Raw genomic sequence first — 17,364 nt, forward strand, 5'->3', positions numbered from 1 at the left:
TGTATATATATATATATATATATATATATATATATATATATGGAGTAGATGATGTTAAATATTAGCATTTTTTTCAATGTTTACACGTTTTCCCTATGATTAGTTAGTTTGTTTCATTATTAGCATCAATTTAGATCTTTATATGTTTATGTGTAATTTAATGTTGATAAGGAGATTGATAATTATTACTATATTTTATGCTCACACAAAATTGATACAAAACACATCTTATCAATTAGGGTCAAGATTGCACTACTAAGCTCCAAAATACCTTCTATCTGTGAGCGATGTCGAAGAAGGAGTATCAGTACACCCTCCCATAAAGGTCCTCCCGCAAGGAACATATCAATACTTCCCCCTCGAAGACCATTCGTCCTCGAATGATGGTCCAAAGAGTTGTCTCCCATAATGAGACGAACAAGAGGTGGCTCTAATACCATTAATGCAACCCTAAACCAATGGATCAAATACCGTCCGCTTTGGGGTTAACCCTCACAGCTTTACAAAACGCGTCTTACCAATTAGGGTCAAGACTACACTAATAAGCCCAAAATCTGTTTGTGATCGATGTGGTACAAGGAGTACCAATACACCCTCCCATAAGGAACGTATCATGATGTTTATGGAAAGAGAACTTAACAACCACTACAGGTTGCTAAAATTTCTTTATAGATTCAAGCATTAAAGTTTGTACTTTGTTTTATACTTCGGTAAATATCTAAATATATTTTGTCACCACAACTCTAGGTTCTGGTAAGACTCATCGAGACAAACTCTTAACCATCAGTATTACATTAACAGTCATTAAATGATGATTTCACCTTATAAATATGGGTAACATGGAATAATACATCTTTCTTTATTTAGAATTGTTGATATTTGCATGAATCCATGTTTTTGGTAGAATTAAACTTTTTTAGATCTATTTATATTGGTTTAAGTGGTAGTGGTATTTTCCATACATGTTTCAATAATGAGCCCAAAACAAGGTTGTACAAAGTGTAGAATGTATCAATACAAAACGACATTACACACTAAACATCATATTCCCTCTCGTCTTATCTAATTGTCAATGGTGAACCAAGACAATGAGGAAGATCATCATATTCACATGGTGTGTTTGTTGTTTTAGTATAAACTTAAATTGTTGAATTAAGTATGTGATTAATGTGTGTTATAACTGAAATGAGTTCCCCTTAACCAGGAATAAGAGATAGACAAAATAGGTGGGTTAGAGCGACTCAATGGTGATTCGAAACGAGTTTTTCCCACTCAAATCTCTAAGTTAATTTTCGAAAATACCCTTTTACTTTAAACAAACTCTGTGCATAAAATCCGCTACATAGAATCAGCAATTAAATTGCAATAAACAAGGGAACAACATCATCTCCAAATTTAAATCGTTCTATGTAACCCAACACATCTTATATAGTTGCTTCCTTCCAGGTTCAAGTTTTGTATTCAATTTAGGGTTTTCCAAAGATGAATTTGATCTGCTCTCAAAATCTCCATGTGCATCTTCTATGCGACTTTTTATTTTTTGGGTTTTTGGTTTCATGTTAAATTTTTGTATCTTGATTTCACTTCTCTGTCCTTTTTTTTTTATCTTATTGAATTTAAGATTCATTAAGTTCTAAATCGGAATAAACCCAACTGAGAGTTTTTATTAGTTCAATTTTGGATGTGTTTTCTTATTGAATTCAAGATTCATTAAGTTCCAAATCGGAATAAACGCAATTGGGAGCTTTTATTAGTTCAATTTTGGATGTGCTTTTTTTGAAGTTTTTGCAGAACCTGGAAAAAAAGAAGTTTATCAAGAAGATGGGACATATGAAATTTGAAGACGATTACTGATAATTGCCTTTTCATCATATCTAATTGCCCTGGTTCACCTCTTTGGCTATTTTAAACCCCTATTTTTACAGTAATTGTCGCTGTTCATCGTCTCCATTAAGTTCCTTATTCTCGAGCAAATATTTGTTTATTCAAAACACGAGGGTTATGTTATGGTTGTCGTCATCGTTAAGGAGGTTAAAGAGACAAGATAGAACGAAAATACCATTGCACCACCACACATTCTACACCACCATCATATCATGTCATCCCTATTTTTACTTCTCTTTTGATCCAGAAACCCCTCTCTCTAATTGTTTGTGTGTGTGTGTACAGGTCCTGAAATTGGTTGAAGATTTCATCTTCATCATTGGAGATATGGTTACAGGTATATGAAAGGTTCCATTGTTCTTTTTCACCGATTTTTATGTTGGTTTTCTTTTGAAATACAACATTAATTTATTGCAGCTACATTCAATGCTTGGTTTTTATTCTTTTCATTTGAAGGCTTCAATATTCTCTTAAATTGTTTAAGGAATTAAAATTTTCCATAGGGTTTTTCATGGAACAGTTGATAGGCTTACGAGTGAGAATAAAATGTCTCATTTGTTACTATATAGACCAACTGCAAGACATCAATGATTCTTGCTGAAGCTGGATTACTTTTCGGGAAGCAAATGTATTTTGGCCACTTGTTAAATCACTGTATTGTGTATTATGAGAGTTTACTTTTAATTTAGTTGACCATAATATGATGTTCCCTTTGTTTTAATTAATATTAAGGTGATGATTTTCAATTACATGCTGTTGAAACATATATGGTCGATGCAGTGTTTGAAAACACCAGAACACCACACTCACCCCTTTGTAAGTGAATCCCCTATGTATATATGATTGTATGTGTGTGAATTTGATGATAGGTGTTGGAAAAACCATGTAATCATAGAAATTTAAAGCAATTCTCATAGTTGTAACTTGACAGCCTATATTGTTGTTTGAGCTCATCAATGTTTTTGTTAGTTTTCCAGAAAAAGTTAAAAAGAAATGATGGACATTCTGAATTTTAAACGATTTTAAAGTCTATGATGATGCTCTCTCCACTTCATGCCATTTTTATTGCTTCAATAACATTATTTTGTTGTTGATGACAAATGTGTTTTTCCTTGATCAGTTGGGAGTTTTGAAGATTACTGTTACCATATGCATTTGCTGGTTAGACATCAATGGGTAATTTGTGCTCTCCGGATTTTACTACCCCCTCACCCATGCACTCAAAACTAATTTTCCATCTTTTCTTAATTATTTTTCCACAAATATAACAGTTAATAAATTAATTGACTTCTATTACTTAAAATTTCCATCTATCTTGGGTTTATTATATTTGCTAAAAAGTATTCTATTTTTGCTTCTTGGTTTATTATAATTAATTGTAAGAATTGTAAATTAGGGTTTTGATCTTGGTGGGCTTTTGTTTTATAGATGGTCTTGTGTACCACTTTTACCTCCATCTTTTTGAATAGTATGAAATATAGAAAAAAGAATCAACAAACACTACATATTATATGTCATGTCTAAATTACCTGTGTCTTTGTCCTGTAGAACCAAGATGTGGAGTTGCAACTGTAATGAAGTTACTTGGTTGCACTAGCAAATGCATGTTCTACAATCAATGGGAAAAAGGGTGTATTTTTCTTTCTTTTCATGCTTTCAATATTTTAAAAATGGTCTTTAGATGTTGATATTTTTTTAACTTGTGGTAGGTATTGAAGATGAAGTTAATTGGTTGGATGATAAGACATGCCCCTTATTTCATTTTCATCTAATTAAAAATATGGTCCTTGTAGGTTATATGTCTAATGATTTGGCCCAAGGGCAATTAGGCATATTTGAAATTTTTTGTCAACTTAACTATTAGATTTGGTGGCTATGGATCGACTTTTAGTCTTTATTCCAAAACTAATGTTTTTCTTTAATTGTAGTGCATAATACATCAAACAATGATGTTTTTCCATTTCCGTGTATAAAAGTTTTTAAAAATTTATAAAAAATTAGTAGATTTTAATTTTGTATATCATCTTTTCATTAATTAATTTTACTAAATCACATTTCAATCATCATTTGTAATTTGTCGTGTTGTGTTTATATATGTTTATTACATTATTGTCATTTTAATTTGTCATATATCAATGTCATTTTCATGATTGGTCGTATTTTTTTTTTCACGATAAATAAATTCAATACAAAATCATAACTTTATCAAATCTCTACACATAAAGATAGGTCGAATATTCATTACAATGTATATATTAATTTAACTAATCGTTATAAACTTACAGATAAAACATCTATCTTTGTAAATTAATAAATTATTACAAATCTTTTATTTGTCATTACATATTTAAATTATCAATAACGGCTTTTTTTTCAACCGTCGTTTCGTAAATATTGGTTAATTCAAAACACACTGTAAAATTACTTTAAATTATTAATTATATAGTTTCGGATGAAACATTATAGTTACTGTAAAATTTGGTTCGTTGGATGTAAAATATACCAAATTGATTGGTATCTAAGCAAACGAGTTGAATTTGCTATACGAAAATGTTGCTGTTTATTTGATATAAAAATAATAAGTAATCACTACTCCATTCATCACAATTATAGTATTAGTCGATCTAAAAATTCTTTATTCTATAGAAAATTGGAGAAAAAAATAATATATCAGGGGATTAACCCAGCTTGTAGAATCATGTGCTTTGCCTGTAAGCACGTATTTTAGGTGAACTAAAGCTCTTGAGAAAAGAGATGCACTTTTTGGAACCATCGACTACTGAGTACTAATTAATCTGGGACTTAACCGGAGGTGTCGAATGCTGATAGTGGAGTACATGTTACTTGTGTCTCTAATGCATCAAGAACCATTCATATGGATTTTAAAACACTGGATTGGGATTAATCAACATTGGAAACATTAAAGATTCCTAAAGCCATTATACCAATTATAGTAAACAATTCCAAGGGTATTGGCCACGTAGGAAAGGGATGGTCAAGTAAGGTTTAGTAAATTGTTAAACTTTGCAACTTATAATAAATCAAATACTTTTGCATAACACTTAAATTACTAAACTATTCTTGTACATCATCATACATATATGAAAACAGAGAAATCTGAATACATATGAAAACAAGTTTGCATTTATTCTATCACAAATTCCAAAGGAGGTCCTACTTATGGATGATCATATAAGGCTTCCGTACTAAATCATAAAGAAAGTAATAACATGTAAGCATATAGTCTTCAACCAAGTCTAGCCACTTTCTACGCCAATAAGGATTGATGTACAGAAGTGCAACGAATCCTAATAAGAAAACAAAACATGTGGAACTAGAACTTCCATAGAAGCATGCCATATCGATATCATACCATTTCTCATTTTCTTCTTCTCCATCTGATGGATGGGTCAGCTGTGAATTAGTAGTTGTGCATTTCTTCACGAGTGGTGGTCCACAAAGAAGTGGATTCCCTTCATAGCTTGCCTCTGTGAAGGTACCAAACTGTGCTTTCATATCTGGGAGTCTGCCTGAGAGATTGTTGTGAGAAACAATGAAAGTAGATAGAGAGGAGAGCTTAATGAGTTGTGATGGAACTTTTCCGGTCAAACCGTTTGAAGAAAGGTCCAAGCTCTCTATCTTGGCAAGATTTGAGAAGCTCACTGGAATGGGTCCAGTCAACTGATTGTGAGACAGGTTTAAAGCACGCAGTTGGGTTAAGAATCCGAGTTGTTGTGGAATTTCACCGGATAGTTTGTTACAGGAAAAATCCAATCCCGCCATGTAATCAAGGATGCCACCCTTGTAGCTGAGAGAGAGCCTTTTTGTTGTATATTGAACTTCGTCTTCTGTTTCCAATACATCAATGCCGGTGGGGATCGAACGCACCCGTTGAATCCCCCAATAATGGAAAGAGGAATCAATGGAAAACGTTATTTGGAATTCTTTTAAGAAAGCAAGGTCAGTTGGGCCGGTAATATTTTGAAGGCAGCTAGGTATTGAACCGGAAAGTGAGTTATATGATAAATCTAACAAACTCACGTCACTTAATTGGCACAACTGCTTGGGAATAGATCCGGTAAAGTTATTTTTTCTCAAAAGAAGAATCCTTAAATCGGATAGTTCGCCAATAAATTTAGGAATCCTACCTGACAAGTTGTTGTTGCCAATGTCCAAAGTCAAAACTTCAGTCAAATTACGAAAGAATTTGGGTATTGATCCAGTGAATCTATTGGAACCCAAATGAAGATGCTTCATATATTGCGAATTGAAACAGGATGGGATGGGCCCAGAGAAAGAATTTTGTGAGATATCGAGAAAAGAGAATGAAGCTACTCCACATGGAAAAATGCCTTCAAAACTATTATTTCTCACCACAAGTTCAGACAACATACTCATGTTGCTTATCCAATCGGGGATCATACCTGTGAACAAGTTATTGCTAATATCCAGAGTAATCAGAAGATCATATCCCTTGCTCTTAGTTCCAATTTTCCCTTTGAAATGGTTGCCATCCAAGTAAACATATTGGAGGCTACTCAAGCTTAAGTTTCCTGAGAGTACCTGGCCATGCAAACTGTTATTTGATAGTTTTAACAAATTCAACTTAGAGATGTTTGTCAACAATCCTTTTGACACTTCTCCTGATAACTCATTGTTAGATAGATCCAGTGTCTCTAATTCACTCAATTCACTAATTGAGGATGGGATAACACCACTTAAGCTATTCATGGACAAATTCAAATACTCTATGTTGGGAAAGAACTCTGGTAATTTGTCAGGAATAGTAACTATCATGCCATTTCCAGACATATCCAACCACTTCGTATTAGCATTCCTATACAACGGCATACTGTCAAAGGAGTTGTTCCTTAGACGAAGAACTTCCAAATTCTTATTGTTTTTAATCAACCAATTAGGAACTTGTCCCTCCAAGGAGTTGTGAGACATGTCTACTTGCTGTAACTTGCGTTGGTGAAGTAGAAACCCAGGAAACATTTTCATATTACAATTAGATAGCTCAAGAATTTCCAACTGGAACATTGGAATCCAGCCTATAGGCTCTTCTGTTAACACCTCAAATATGTCATTATCGCTTCTGAATCGAACGACCTCAAGCTTTATATGATTGGAGAAGGAGCTGAACAAGAACGAACCTTCAAATTTGTTATGACTAGAATCAATGTATTCGAGAGATGTAAGATTAGCAATGAGTGATGAGACAAGTATCCCTGAAAATTGATTTGAAGAAATATCCAACAGCTTAAGAGATGATAGATTTTTCAAACACCGAGGCAGAGTTCCATGGAGCATGTTGTGACTAAGATCCAACTCATTGAGGTTCTTCAACTCACACAAGCCTGTCAAACGAGAAAAAGAAAGGTATGTGTAAGCCATGAAACTCAAAAGATAAGTTACAAAAGACTAACCTTCCAAAAATATATGACTTCCATTTGCATGGTCAAAAAGATCAACAACTGAGGAAAGGTAATATTACAAAGGGAATGCACTGATGTAGCCCTTGATGTTTTGGTTATAGACGAGTGACTAAATGATAACAGAATAAAATACTACTAATTGCTTTAAATTGAGCAATCTCAATACTAAAAGCAATTTTGCCTTCACCACTAATATGAACATTGTGCAAGAGTTGCTGCCAAATTATATCTCATGATACAATGAAGCAAAATATATAGTATCAAGTTTTATATGTGCTGAAAATTCCGTAACAGCCATGCTATTCGCATTGTTGCGTTTATATATTTGTTCTAAACAATAATCGCAACGATCAAACGTGCCTGCTTTGATAACTACCATTATTTGCATGGTCCTACGGCTCAAAAAGATTAACTTACCATGCATGCTTTATATAACTTACCATGATCCGGTAATGAGCCATTGAGCTGATTGTATGCGAATGAGAGAGCTCTTAGGGAAGATAATGCTTGAATTGTTGATGGGATGCTACCAACAAAACTGTTTCCACTCAAATCTAAGACCTTTAGATGGTGGAAAGATGCAAAAGCTGGATGATAGATAACAAGAGAGGGTTACATATAAACAAATTGAAGCTAGATAAGGTCCACCTCTGTAATCTTTCAGCTTTGGATGAGTTCTTAAACCAATATAGTTTTAAATTATGTAATGACAAAAAATCGTTACCTTCCATTGGTATTACTCCATAGAAATAATTATCTGTCAAGAGAAGGACTTCCAAATCAGACAAATTAAGGAATTCTGAATAAGATAGAGAGACATATCAATCAGTTTAATTAAACAAGTAGCAAAAATGGAAATTAATAAATAATATTTGTATTTAATTTCTTTATTGACTCTTTTTAAGATAAACATGCCTTGGACGGGAAAGAAACTTCCCAATGAACAGTAAGAAAGATCAAGATTCTTGAGGGATGGGAGGACACTTAGGCATGATATGACGCTCTTGTTGATGCTGTTGCTTGAAAGATTGATACTCTTCAGCCTTTTCAATCTCAATACGGTCTTACAAGCTGTAAAATGGAAAGTAATTCTTAGAGAAAACATGTAATGGTCTTGTAAAGTTTGTAATTATGGAAGAATTATGACCAATTGGCATTTAAAAACTTTAACTTTTCTATTATTCAAAACTTACCAGGTGTAACAGAAGCTTATGATTCATTTACCTTGGATATTTGGTGTGTCATTGAGCTGGGTAGAACTTAAATCCAGCTCCTCCAGGTTAGTGAGATGTGATAATTCTGTAATATGAAAGAAAAACACATATATATCATGTATTATGCATGTTATTTTCAGATTTGGAGCATTATATGTTCATTAGTCTTTCTACATCATTATATATTATAAGTAGGCAGCCTTATTTAGAGAGTAATTTCGGTCCAGCAAAATATGCTAGTTCTCTTTGACAAACTGTGCAACATTGCAACCAGTGATCACGGTTTATCCCTCGTCTTCCTCAAAACCGTAAATCCCTAAACCAAAATCAAAACTCAAATCCATTCACCAAAATCATCACCAACTCCTGACTAAATCAAAAACCCAAATCCTAGGGTCTGACAAGGGTTATGGAAAGTGAAACCTCGTATCTTATTCAATTCAAATTAATATTACATCAGATCACTTTATATATAATAGAATATTACATTTAGGTACCCTCTACTTATTATAAATATAAAACACAGTCTAACATTCCCCCGCAAGTTGAGGGCAGGAAACGACCTGCAACTTGGATCGTAAGAATTGGAATCTCTGAGAGGATAAAGGTTTTGTAAAGACATCTGCGATCTGATCACTCGTAGATATGAATTGAACATTTAGTTGACCTCTTGCTACCTGTTCACGAACAAAGTGAAAATCAACTTCAACATGCTTAGTACGAGCATGAAACACAGGATTGGCTGAGAGATAGGTAGCTCTGAGATTGTCACACCAAAGAATAGGAGGAGATGTAACTGATATGCCAAGCTCACGCAAAAAAGCTTTCAACCAAATCAACTCTGCAGCAGTATCAACAAGCGCTTTGTACTCGGATTCAGTTGAAGACCTTGAGACCGTCTTTTGTTTACGAACAGTCCAGGAGACAAGATTTGATCCCAGATAGATTGCAAATCCCCCGGTGGATCGACGGTCGACTGGGCAGCCAACCCAATCAGAATCAGAATAGGCTTGAACAGGTGACGAGGCCAAATCTTGCCAATGAGCATCTGTAAAAGCCTGTAGAGAAGAGCTTGACTGGTGGCGAATCAAGAGACCAAGATCAGTTGTGCCTTTCAAGTAACGCAAGATACGTTTAACAGCAGACCAATGGTTTTCTGTTGGAGCATGCATAAACTGACACACCCGGTTGACAGCAAAAGCAATATCCGGACGTGATAAGGTGACATACTGTAAGGCTCCAACTGTTTGACGATATGTAGTAGGATCCAATAGAGGAGAGCTATCATCAGTAGTCATTGACTGAGAGGAACTTATCGGAGAGCAAGCTGGCTTGCAATCAGAGAGACCGGACCGTTGAAGGATCTCAAGAATATATTTCCTTTGAGATAGCACAATGTTTTGCTGATGATGAACAACTTCGATGCCCAAGAAATAATGAAGTGGACCAAGATCTTTAATGGCAAAACTGGAGTTTAGACGATTGATAATGCTACTTATAGCTGCTTGGTTGTTACCGGTGATGATAATATCATCCACATAAACGAGGACATAAGCAAGAGTACCACCAGAATTGAGAATAAACAGAGATGGATCAATTTTGGATCCTAAAAAACCAAGTTGAAGTAGAACTGTGGATAGCCGAGTAAACCATGCCCGTGGGGCTTGTTTGAGCCCATAGAGAGACTTGTGCAGAAGACAAACATGGTCTGGTTTGGTTGGATCAACGAAGCCAGGAAGCTGTTTCATGTAAACTGTTTCTTGTAAGTCACCATGTAGAAATGCATTTTTCACGTTTAATTGGTGTACATCCCATTTGTTGGCCACGACAAGAGACAGAATAACCCAAATGGTCGTTGATTTGATGACAGGGCTAAATGTCTCATGATAGTCAACTCCCGGTTGTTGATGAAAGCCCTTGGCAACAAGGCGTGCTTTGTAACGAGTGACATTTCCCTGTGGATCCGTCTTTACCCTGTATACCCACTTACAATCAACGAGGTTAGTATTTTTAACATAAGGAACTAGAGACCATGTGCCATTATTTTGAAGTGCTTGAAACTCCTCATTCATGGCAAGACGCCACTCCGGCGATTTGTTAGCAACGGTAAACGAAGTGGGTTCGCTTAATGAAGGGGAAACACGAGTAGAGGTGTAAGTAGATGGATCAAATGGAATTTTACGTTTGGGATTTTGACGCAAATTAGGGGGCCGAGACCTAGGAGGAGGAGGAGGAGGAGGTGGGGATTGTGATGTAGGGGCAGTAGGTAAAGGAGTGGGAGAGGGTGATGGATCAGTGGAGATGAGATCAGGAACCACTATGGAGGTGGTGTGGGAAAGACAGTAATATAGGGATTACGTGAGGGGGTGGTCGGTGGTGGAGGAGAGTAAAAAAGGAAAACAGTTTCGTTGAAACGAACATGTCGAGCAATGTATATGCGTTCCGTTTGGGGATCAAAACAACGATAGCCATGATGTATAGGGCTATAACCAAGGAACACACACGGAGTAGAACGAAAATCAAGCTTGTGGCGGTTATAGGGACGAAGATAGGGAAAACATTGACAACCGAAAACATGAAGAAATGAATAATCAGGTTTTCGGTTGTAAACTTGTTGAAAAGGGGATTGATTTGATGAAATCCTGGATGGGAGCCGATTTATAAGGTAAACAGCAGTTTCAAAGGCAAACTGCCAAAAGCGTTGTGGGAGATGGGATTGGGCAAGAAGGGAAAGACCAGTTTCAACAACATGGCGATGACGACGCTCAACAATCCCATTTTGTTCACTAGTATGAGGACAGGAGCGTCGATGAATGATGCCAAGATTTGTGAAGAATGATGCCAAGATTTGTTAGAGCTAATAGGATTTAGTTGATATCCTAACTGAGAGGCTAACAAACTTAAGCTGTTAAGTTGAGACTGAATGGTTGTGATATCAGGTAAGGAATCAGATGGAGTTCCTCCGGTAGCAGCAACAAACACTTGTGGCTAGGCAGTAACAGGAACCGTGGCTGATCTGTTGATCATGTAATCGTGATCAGATAAAATACCATGCAGGTCGCTGAAGGTGCTCGGTGGATGGTGGGCCAGAAGATTCGATTTTAAACCGTTGTATTCATCTCGCAAGCCTGAGATTGTAAGCATAACCAGATCTTTGTCCTTCATGGGTTCACCAATATTAGCAAAGGCAGAGGCATATTCCATTGCTCAGCTAAGATATGTCAGTGGAGGTTCATCACTTTTCATCTCTATGCGAAGTAACTGTGTTTTTAAGGTGTATTCACGGGAAGCAGAGTTTGGTGCATACGCACGTTCTAATGAAAGCCACAAATCTCTAGAGGTCGTACCTTGAACATGTTGGAAAGATGCTTTAGAGATGGTAGATAGAATTATCATTCTTACATGTGCATCATTGGAAACCCAACGAGGATAACTAGGGTTATCAGTTGTTGCATCTGTTGTGGTAATTTTCTGTTCTGGACATTTGATGGTACCATCCATATAACCGATCAAGTGATTAGTGATTAGGAATGGTTCTAGCATTGCCTTCCAGAAACCATAGTTGGTAGGAGAAAGAGTGAATGCAAATTTGTGGGTATTGTGGGCGGTTAGCCATGTTTAGATTGGAAGAGAAATTGAGATGGTGGAGAAGATGTCGCCGATTTAGGGTTGGAGGCGGCAGAGGGAACTTGGCTCTGATACCAAGTGAAACCTCGTATCTTATTCAATTCAAATTGATATTACATCAGATCACTTTATATATAATAGAATATTACATTTAGGTACCCTCTACCTATTATAAATATAAAACACAGTCTAACATGGAAGTGGATCTCATGCTATGGTGGTAGTGTTGGAGGTGGGTAATAAATAACAAAAAAATAAAATGGTAATCCGTTAACCAGATCACTACCATCATGGATTGTATAAATTGGTCTTATTATGAAACGTTGGTACATAAGTACAAATGGTAGGTAAATTGTAAACAAAATGAAATCGATTAAATTCATTTGATTTGAAAATTATACTCTTACTACTTTAAAAGGAACTATATACATGTATAAGTACAAATGTAAGGTAATAAAAAATGTACAGTCATAGCACGTACCTTGAGCTGGAAATGGTCCTGACATTGAATTGTCGCTAAGATCCAAGCTTGTAAGCGATGAAAGGGTATTTAAAGATCTTATGATGCTTTCGTTAAAGCGGTTGTGTGCAAGATTTAAAGTTTTCAACTTCCTCAATATGGAAACCCTCTCAGAACCTACATTTATGGATTGAAGCAATTGGATTTATAAGCTCTAGTTCCATAAAACAACAAAGTTGTTTAAGAGAACATATACAAGCATATATTTATATCCAAAAATATAATACTGTTAAGCTTTAGTTAAAAAAAAAAAACTAAGTCCTCGTTGCAAGTTTTCTTTGTCCCAAGAAAAGAAAAGGGTCATATTTCAAACTTCAACACATGAAATAGTCATTCTGCTATATATGGTCCTGTAATCTTGCAAAAGGGGGGTTCGTGTAAAATCCAAGGCGGCTATATTGGCATGGTGGTTTTATGATGATATTGATTTACCTTGAATCTCAAAGGTACCATTGAAGCCACAGTGGCTTAGATCCAACATCTCCAAGTTCTCTAAAGCAGCAAATTCTTCAATTCATTTGAAAAGGGTGTAAGTATCTTTAAAACACGCATTTGTGGTGCATGATAACGTTTAAAAAAAAAAAAAGGTGCTACTGCTAGGAAATTATCTATTCAAGCTAGTGTGACTAACATCCAAGATTTCGACTGAAGTGAGTGTCCTCAATCTCAATGATGGAGTTAGCTGGGGTCTATCCAACTCCAAAGCACCTTTTCCATTAATTGTATCTAGTTAGACCTACGATTGCAGCCATTACATGTTTACACCAACATTTTACATTAAAATTAAAGATGTAGGCAGGCCCTGTCCCCTGCCTGAAGATAGAAGGACTACTTCCATAGAAACAAAAGACGTGAGCCCACACCGGATTATCTCCTTGGCCCACAGGATAATATTTCTGTCTACTGTTAGATTAATAAATAATCATTACAATCCCATACGCATCACATATACACTGAGACATGTATACTCAGTTTCTTGGACTTTATTGCTCTTTTTCCAAAAAATTACATATCATACCACTAGCTATTTGAAACATAAACAAAAGCCCCCATATAGACATGACAACATCCACAAACACTACATAAATATATGATGGTTGTCTCATTGTTAACTAAACTAATGCAACTGAAAGACTTGTAATGAGTGAAGATCACATATAGACATGACAACATCCACAAACACTACATAAATATATGATGGTTTACTGCTATGAACTCACGCAATCAATCAACGATTCAATAAACACTCAAAGATGAAGTAAGAAAAGATAATCAAAATCAGTACTCAAATACTTTCATAAGATTGAAAATAAGGGTTCATGGCAATTCGAGAGTGCCAGATCTCTCCCAAAAGGTACAATAACCTGATTTCACCAAAAATATGATATTCTCCTCTCCCACTATTTGCTAAATACTGCTCTGATAGAAATAAAACCTAAATTGCCTAAATTACTCTTTCCACTATTAAAGATGCCATTATCAGTTTATTGATTTTCCATAACTACCCTTACTAGAATATATGAGGTGTAGCATTTACTTGTGTCTAAAAATGATACTCCAACAACTTTGGAAAGAACTATATACAGGAATAGCACATACCTTGAGCTGGAAATGGTCCTGACATTAGACTGTGGCTAAGATCCAAGCTTGTGAGCGATGAAAGGGTATTTAAAGATCTTATGATGCTTTCGTTAAATCTGTTGCCCGCAAGATTTAAAGTTTTCAACTTCCTCAATACGGAAACCCTCTCAGAACCTACATTTATGAATTGAAGCAATCGGATTTATATATGGTCTTGTAATGTAGAGAAAGGGGGGATTTGTGCATTAATCCTAGGCGACTATATTGGCAAGATTGTTTTATGATGATATTGATTACCTTGAACCTCAAAGGTACCATTGAAGCCACAGCTGCTTAGATCCAACATCTCCAAGTTCTCTAAAGCAGCAAATTCTGCAAATCATTTGAAAAGGGTGCAAGTAACTTTAAAACAAGCATTTGTGGTGCATGATAACTTAAAGAAGGAATGAAAAGAAGAAAACATGCCACTGATTGGAAAGTTTCCATTCAAGCTAGTGAAGCTAAGATCCAAGACTTTGAGTGAAGTGAGTGTCCTCAATGATGGAAGGATGCCGTTGTCAATATCATAATTCCAACTGAGGTCTAGTACCTCCAACTTCTTCAAACTCGACAGCCTTTCAAGTCCTGCAAAAGAGAATTCTTTAACACAAACATCCTAGTCTTAAATATTAAAAAGATGTAGTATGAATTGCAAGATCTGAAGTACACATAAAGTCTTGTATTTGGTCTTTTATACTATATAGAAAAGTATTATCCAACTACTAATTACCTAAGAAGAGTCTTTGAGTGCATAAATAATAAATTAGTTGGATGTTGTGTTCATGGATTTGAACAGATCAACTTACTCGAATGTTTTACTAAAAAAATATGATGTTGGAACCATGTGAAAGAAATACTAATTAAAGGAATTAATCGCGTTGTACGTACCTGTCTTAATAAACTCTTTATCAAGAAAATTATCTGACAAATTGAGACTTGTCAACTCTTTAAAATGAAGAAACAAGGAAACATTCAATGGCCACAACTTGTTCTCATCATCCATGTAAACATCTTTTGCCCCTCTTAAATTGTACAAAGAGAGTTCTGTCACATGCCCTGTTGTTGTGCTGCAGTTGATCCTCTCCCAATCACAACAGTTGTTGCCACCATCACCAGGTGTACCACTGCCATAATCAACCCAGGTAGGGAGAAATTTGTCAATTTCAGAATCATATGACTTCATATGGGAGGCTTTGATTTCCAGTAGTGCCTTTCTCTCCTCTTCTACACAATCCCCTTGTGTATGCCCAGCCACTAGAATATGTATCATCATTAACATCAACAATGAATATTGCAATGATTTCCGCTTACTACAAGCCCAACATTCCATTTTAGTAGCAAATGGTGGCTTTGTAGAGACACTCACAACATTAAACTTCCGGATAGATTTGGTTGCTTAGCTTTGCTTGGTAAACATTTGATATATGATGAAATGAATATGTATGAACGCTCAAAATTTCCACACATAAGTCATCAAGTCAATGCTCAAAATTTCCACACATAAGTCATCAAGTCAATGCTCAAAATTTCCACACATAAGTCATCAAGTCAATGGTAAAAATTCAACACAAAACTCTATTCCATCTATTCCAATATTCCATTGTCACCCACTCCTTCAACTAAACATTTAAGACATGGCATTTGTTGACTTTTCAACAAACTTCCAAAGTCTCCATCCACATAGAATATAATAGGTTTATTAATTTTTTTTTGCGCAATTACTTTAGAAAAACGAAATATTTATTAACTAAAAGAAAACAAAACCCAGATATCATACCTTTGTTTACTGGTAATGACCAGACTCGCAAACCTCCTTGCGATTTCCACGGATGGATTTTATCAATTTCTGGTAAACAGCCAATTGAGAGCCATTGCTAGAGATCACAGTAGCCGACATTGAAACCTGCTTCAGTGAATTTGAAATTGCAATAACCATAACATGATGAGTAGGCCTTTCCCCCACTAAGTAATTGTTATGTGTCCATTGTTTGGATGGGATAATTACTTAGTGGTCTATTTTAATTATTGCTTTTTTTTCCTGTTTACTAAGAAGTTAGGATTGTGCTAGAATAAAGGGCAAAGACCTTTTGTTGGGAATATAGCAGAAAATTGCTCCAAAACCTTCTCTCTTAACTTCCTCTGTTTCTTTCTCACTGTCATTCCGATCGATCCACATCAATAATCATTTTCACCACCACTCACCGACGACGTTGATGGTACAGGGTCTCGGCCCTCGATTTAGAGGGGTGTGTGGCAGTGGTTAGAGAGTGAAGGCAGGGGCGAGATGGGGTTGTCATAGTGGGTTCGTTAAACGGGACTTTGTCAACGGAAGGGGCCAGAGCCCGGAGGATAGACAGAGGGGTTGGGGATTTTAAAGGGAAAGGGAAATGGGAACGGGAAAGCTAGTTTTGATGGAGCCGTAAAAATCAAGTGTTACCATTATTTTTTAAAAATAAAATATTTAAGTTACGAACAAAATATATTATAAAAAAATATAATAAACTTTTGTTTTTTGATTTTTATATGTTGTATATGTGTATATTTTAATTTTTATAATTTTAGTCTATATTCTAAATTTTGTTATGAATTTTGGTCCGAAATTTTTTTGAAATTATTTTTCTTTTACGAAATTATATACTTATTATTTTTTTTTTTTAAAACTTTTTAAAGGCATTTTTGAAATTTTTATACACTATTTTGAATTCTTTTACAACCTTTTAAAACTTGTATTATAATCTCTTTTTAAATTTTTCTTTACACTTCTATGTAACGTTTTTATAGTCTTTATTGTCTTTTAAACTTGAACTACAATTTTTAAAAATATCTTTCTTATACATTTGTACAATTATTTCGAAGTTTTTCACTCACAATTTATGTTGTGTAATGTATTTTTTATTACACTTTTGTTAAAAAGATGTTTTAAACAAGTTTTTTAAAAAAGAACAATAAAAAAGTTTTAAACAAATTTTTTACAAAAGAAAATTTTTAAATTTGTAAAATAATTGTTATAGAATGCAACAAGTTCAAACATTAGTGCAACGTCCCAAAAATTCATAGTAAT

The 17,364-nt window shown here is 35.1% G+C and overlaps 1 protein-coding gene across 2 annotated transcripts; it reads right to left on the reverse strand.

The window, feature by feature from the left end:
• Positions 1-4,921: 4,921 nt before the first annotated feature.
• LOC111909845 (receptor-like protein 14) lies at positions 4,922-16,658 on the reverse strand. 2 transcript variants are annotated; one of them, XM_023905620.3, is made up of 11 exons: positions 15,192-16,658; positions 14,730-14,888; positions 14,562-14,636; positions 14,283-14,438; positions 13,116-13,190; positions 12,645-12,800; positions 8,547-8,621; positions 8,238-8,393; positions 8,047-8,079; positions 7,763-7,909; positions 4,922-7,244 (listed from the first exon to the last, which is right to left on the reverse strand). In XM_023905620.3, the coding sequence occupies exons 1-11, from the start codon at positions 15,631-15,633 to the stop codon at positions 5,059-5,061; spliced, it is 3,660 nt and encodes a 1,219-aa protein (XP_023761388.2). In that variant the 5' UTR covers positions 15,634-16,658; the 3' UTR covers positions 4,922-5,058. The 2 variants fall into 2 exon arrangements, with proteins under 2 accessions (XP_023761388.2, XP_023761382.2); XM_023905614.3 differs by having other exon boundaries at positions 8,047-8,121.
• Positions 16,659-17,364: the final 706 nt, after the last annotated feature.

The sequence above is a fragment of the Lactuca sativa genome, chromosome 1 (assembly GCF_002870075.4).
Source record: "Lactuca sativa cultivar Salinas chromosome 1, Lsat_Salinas_v11, whole genome shotgun sequence".
Classification (NCBI taxonomy): Eukaryota; Viridiplantae; Streptophyta; class Magnoliopsida; order Asterales; family Asteraceae; genus Lactuca; species Lactuca sativa.

Excerpts from the sequence above, each read along its gene's own strand:
- LOC111909845 (XM_023905614.3), bottom strand. The coding sequence starts at position 15,633 with ATGGAATGTTGGGCTTGTAGTAAGCGGAAATCATTGCAATATTCATTG. Across the intron at positions 14,889-15,191 it reads TAAAGAGTTTATTAAGACAG|GACTTGAAAGGCTGTCGAGT; the intron begins GTACGTACAACG and ends TCTCTTTTGCAG. Across the intron at positions 7,245-7,762 it reads TGGCTCATTACCGGATCATG|GCTTGTGTGAGTTGAAGAAC; the intron begins GTAAGTTATATA and ends CTCGTTTGACAG.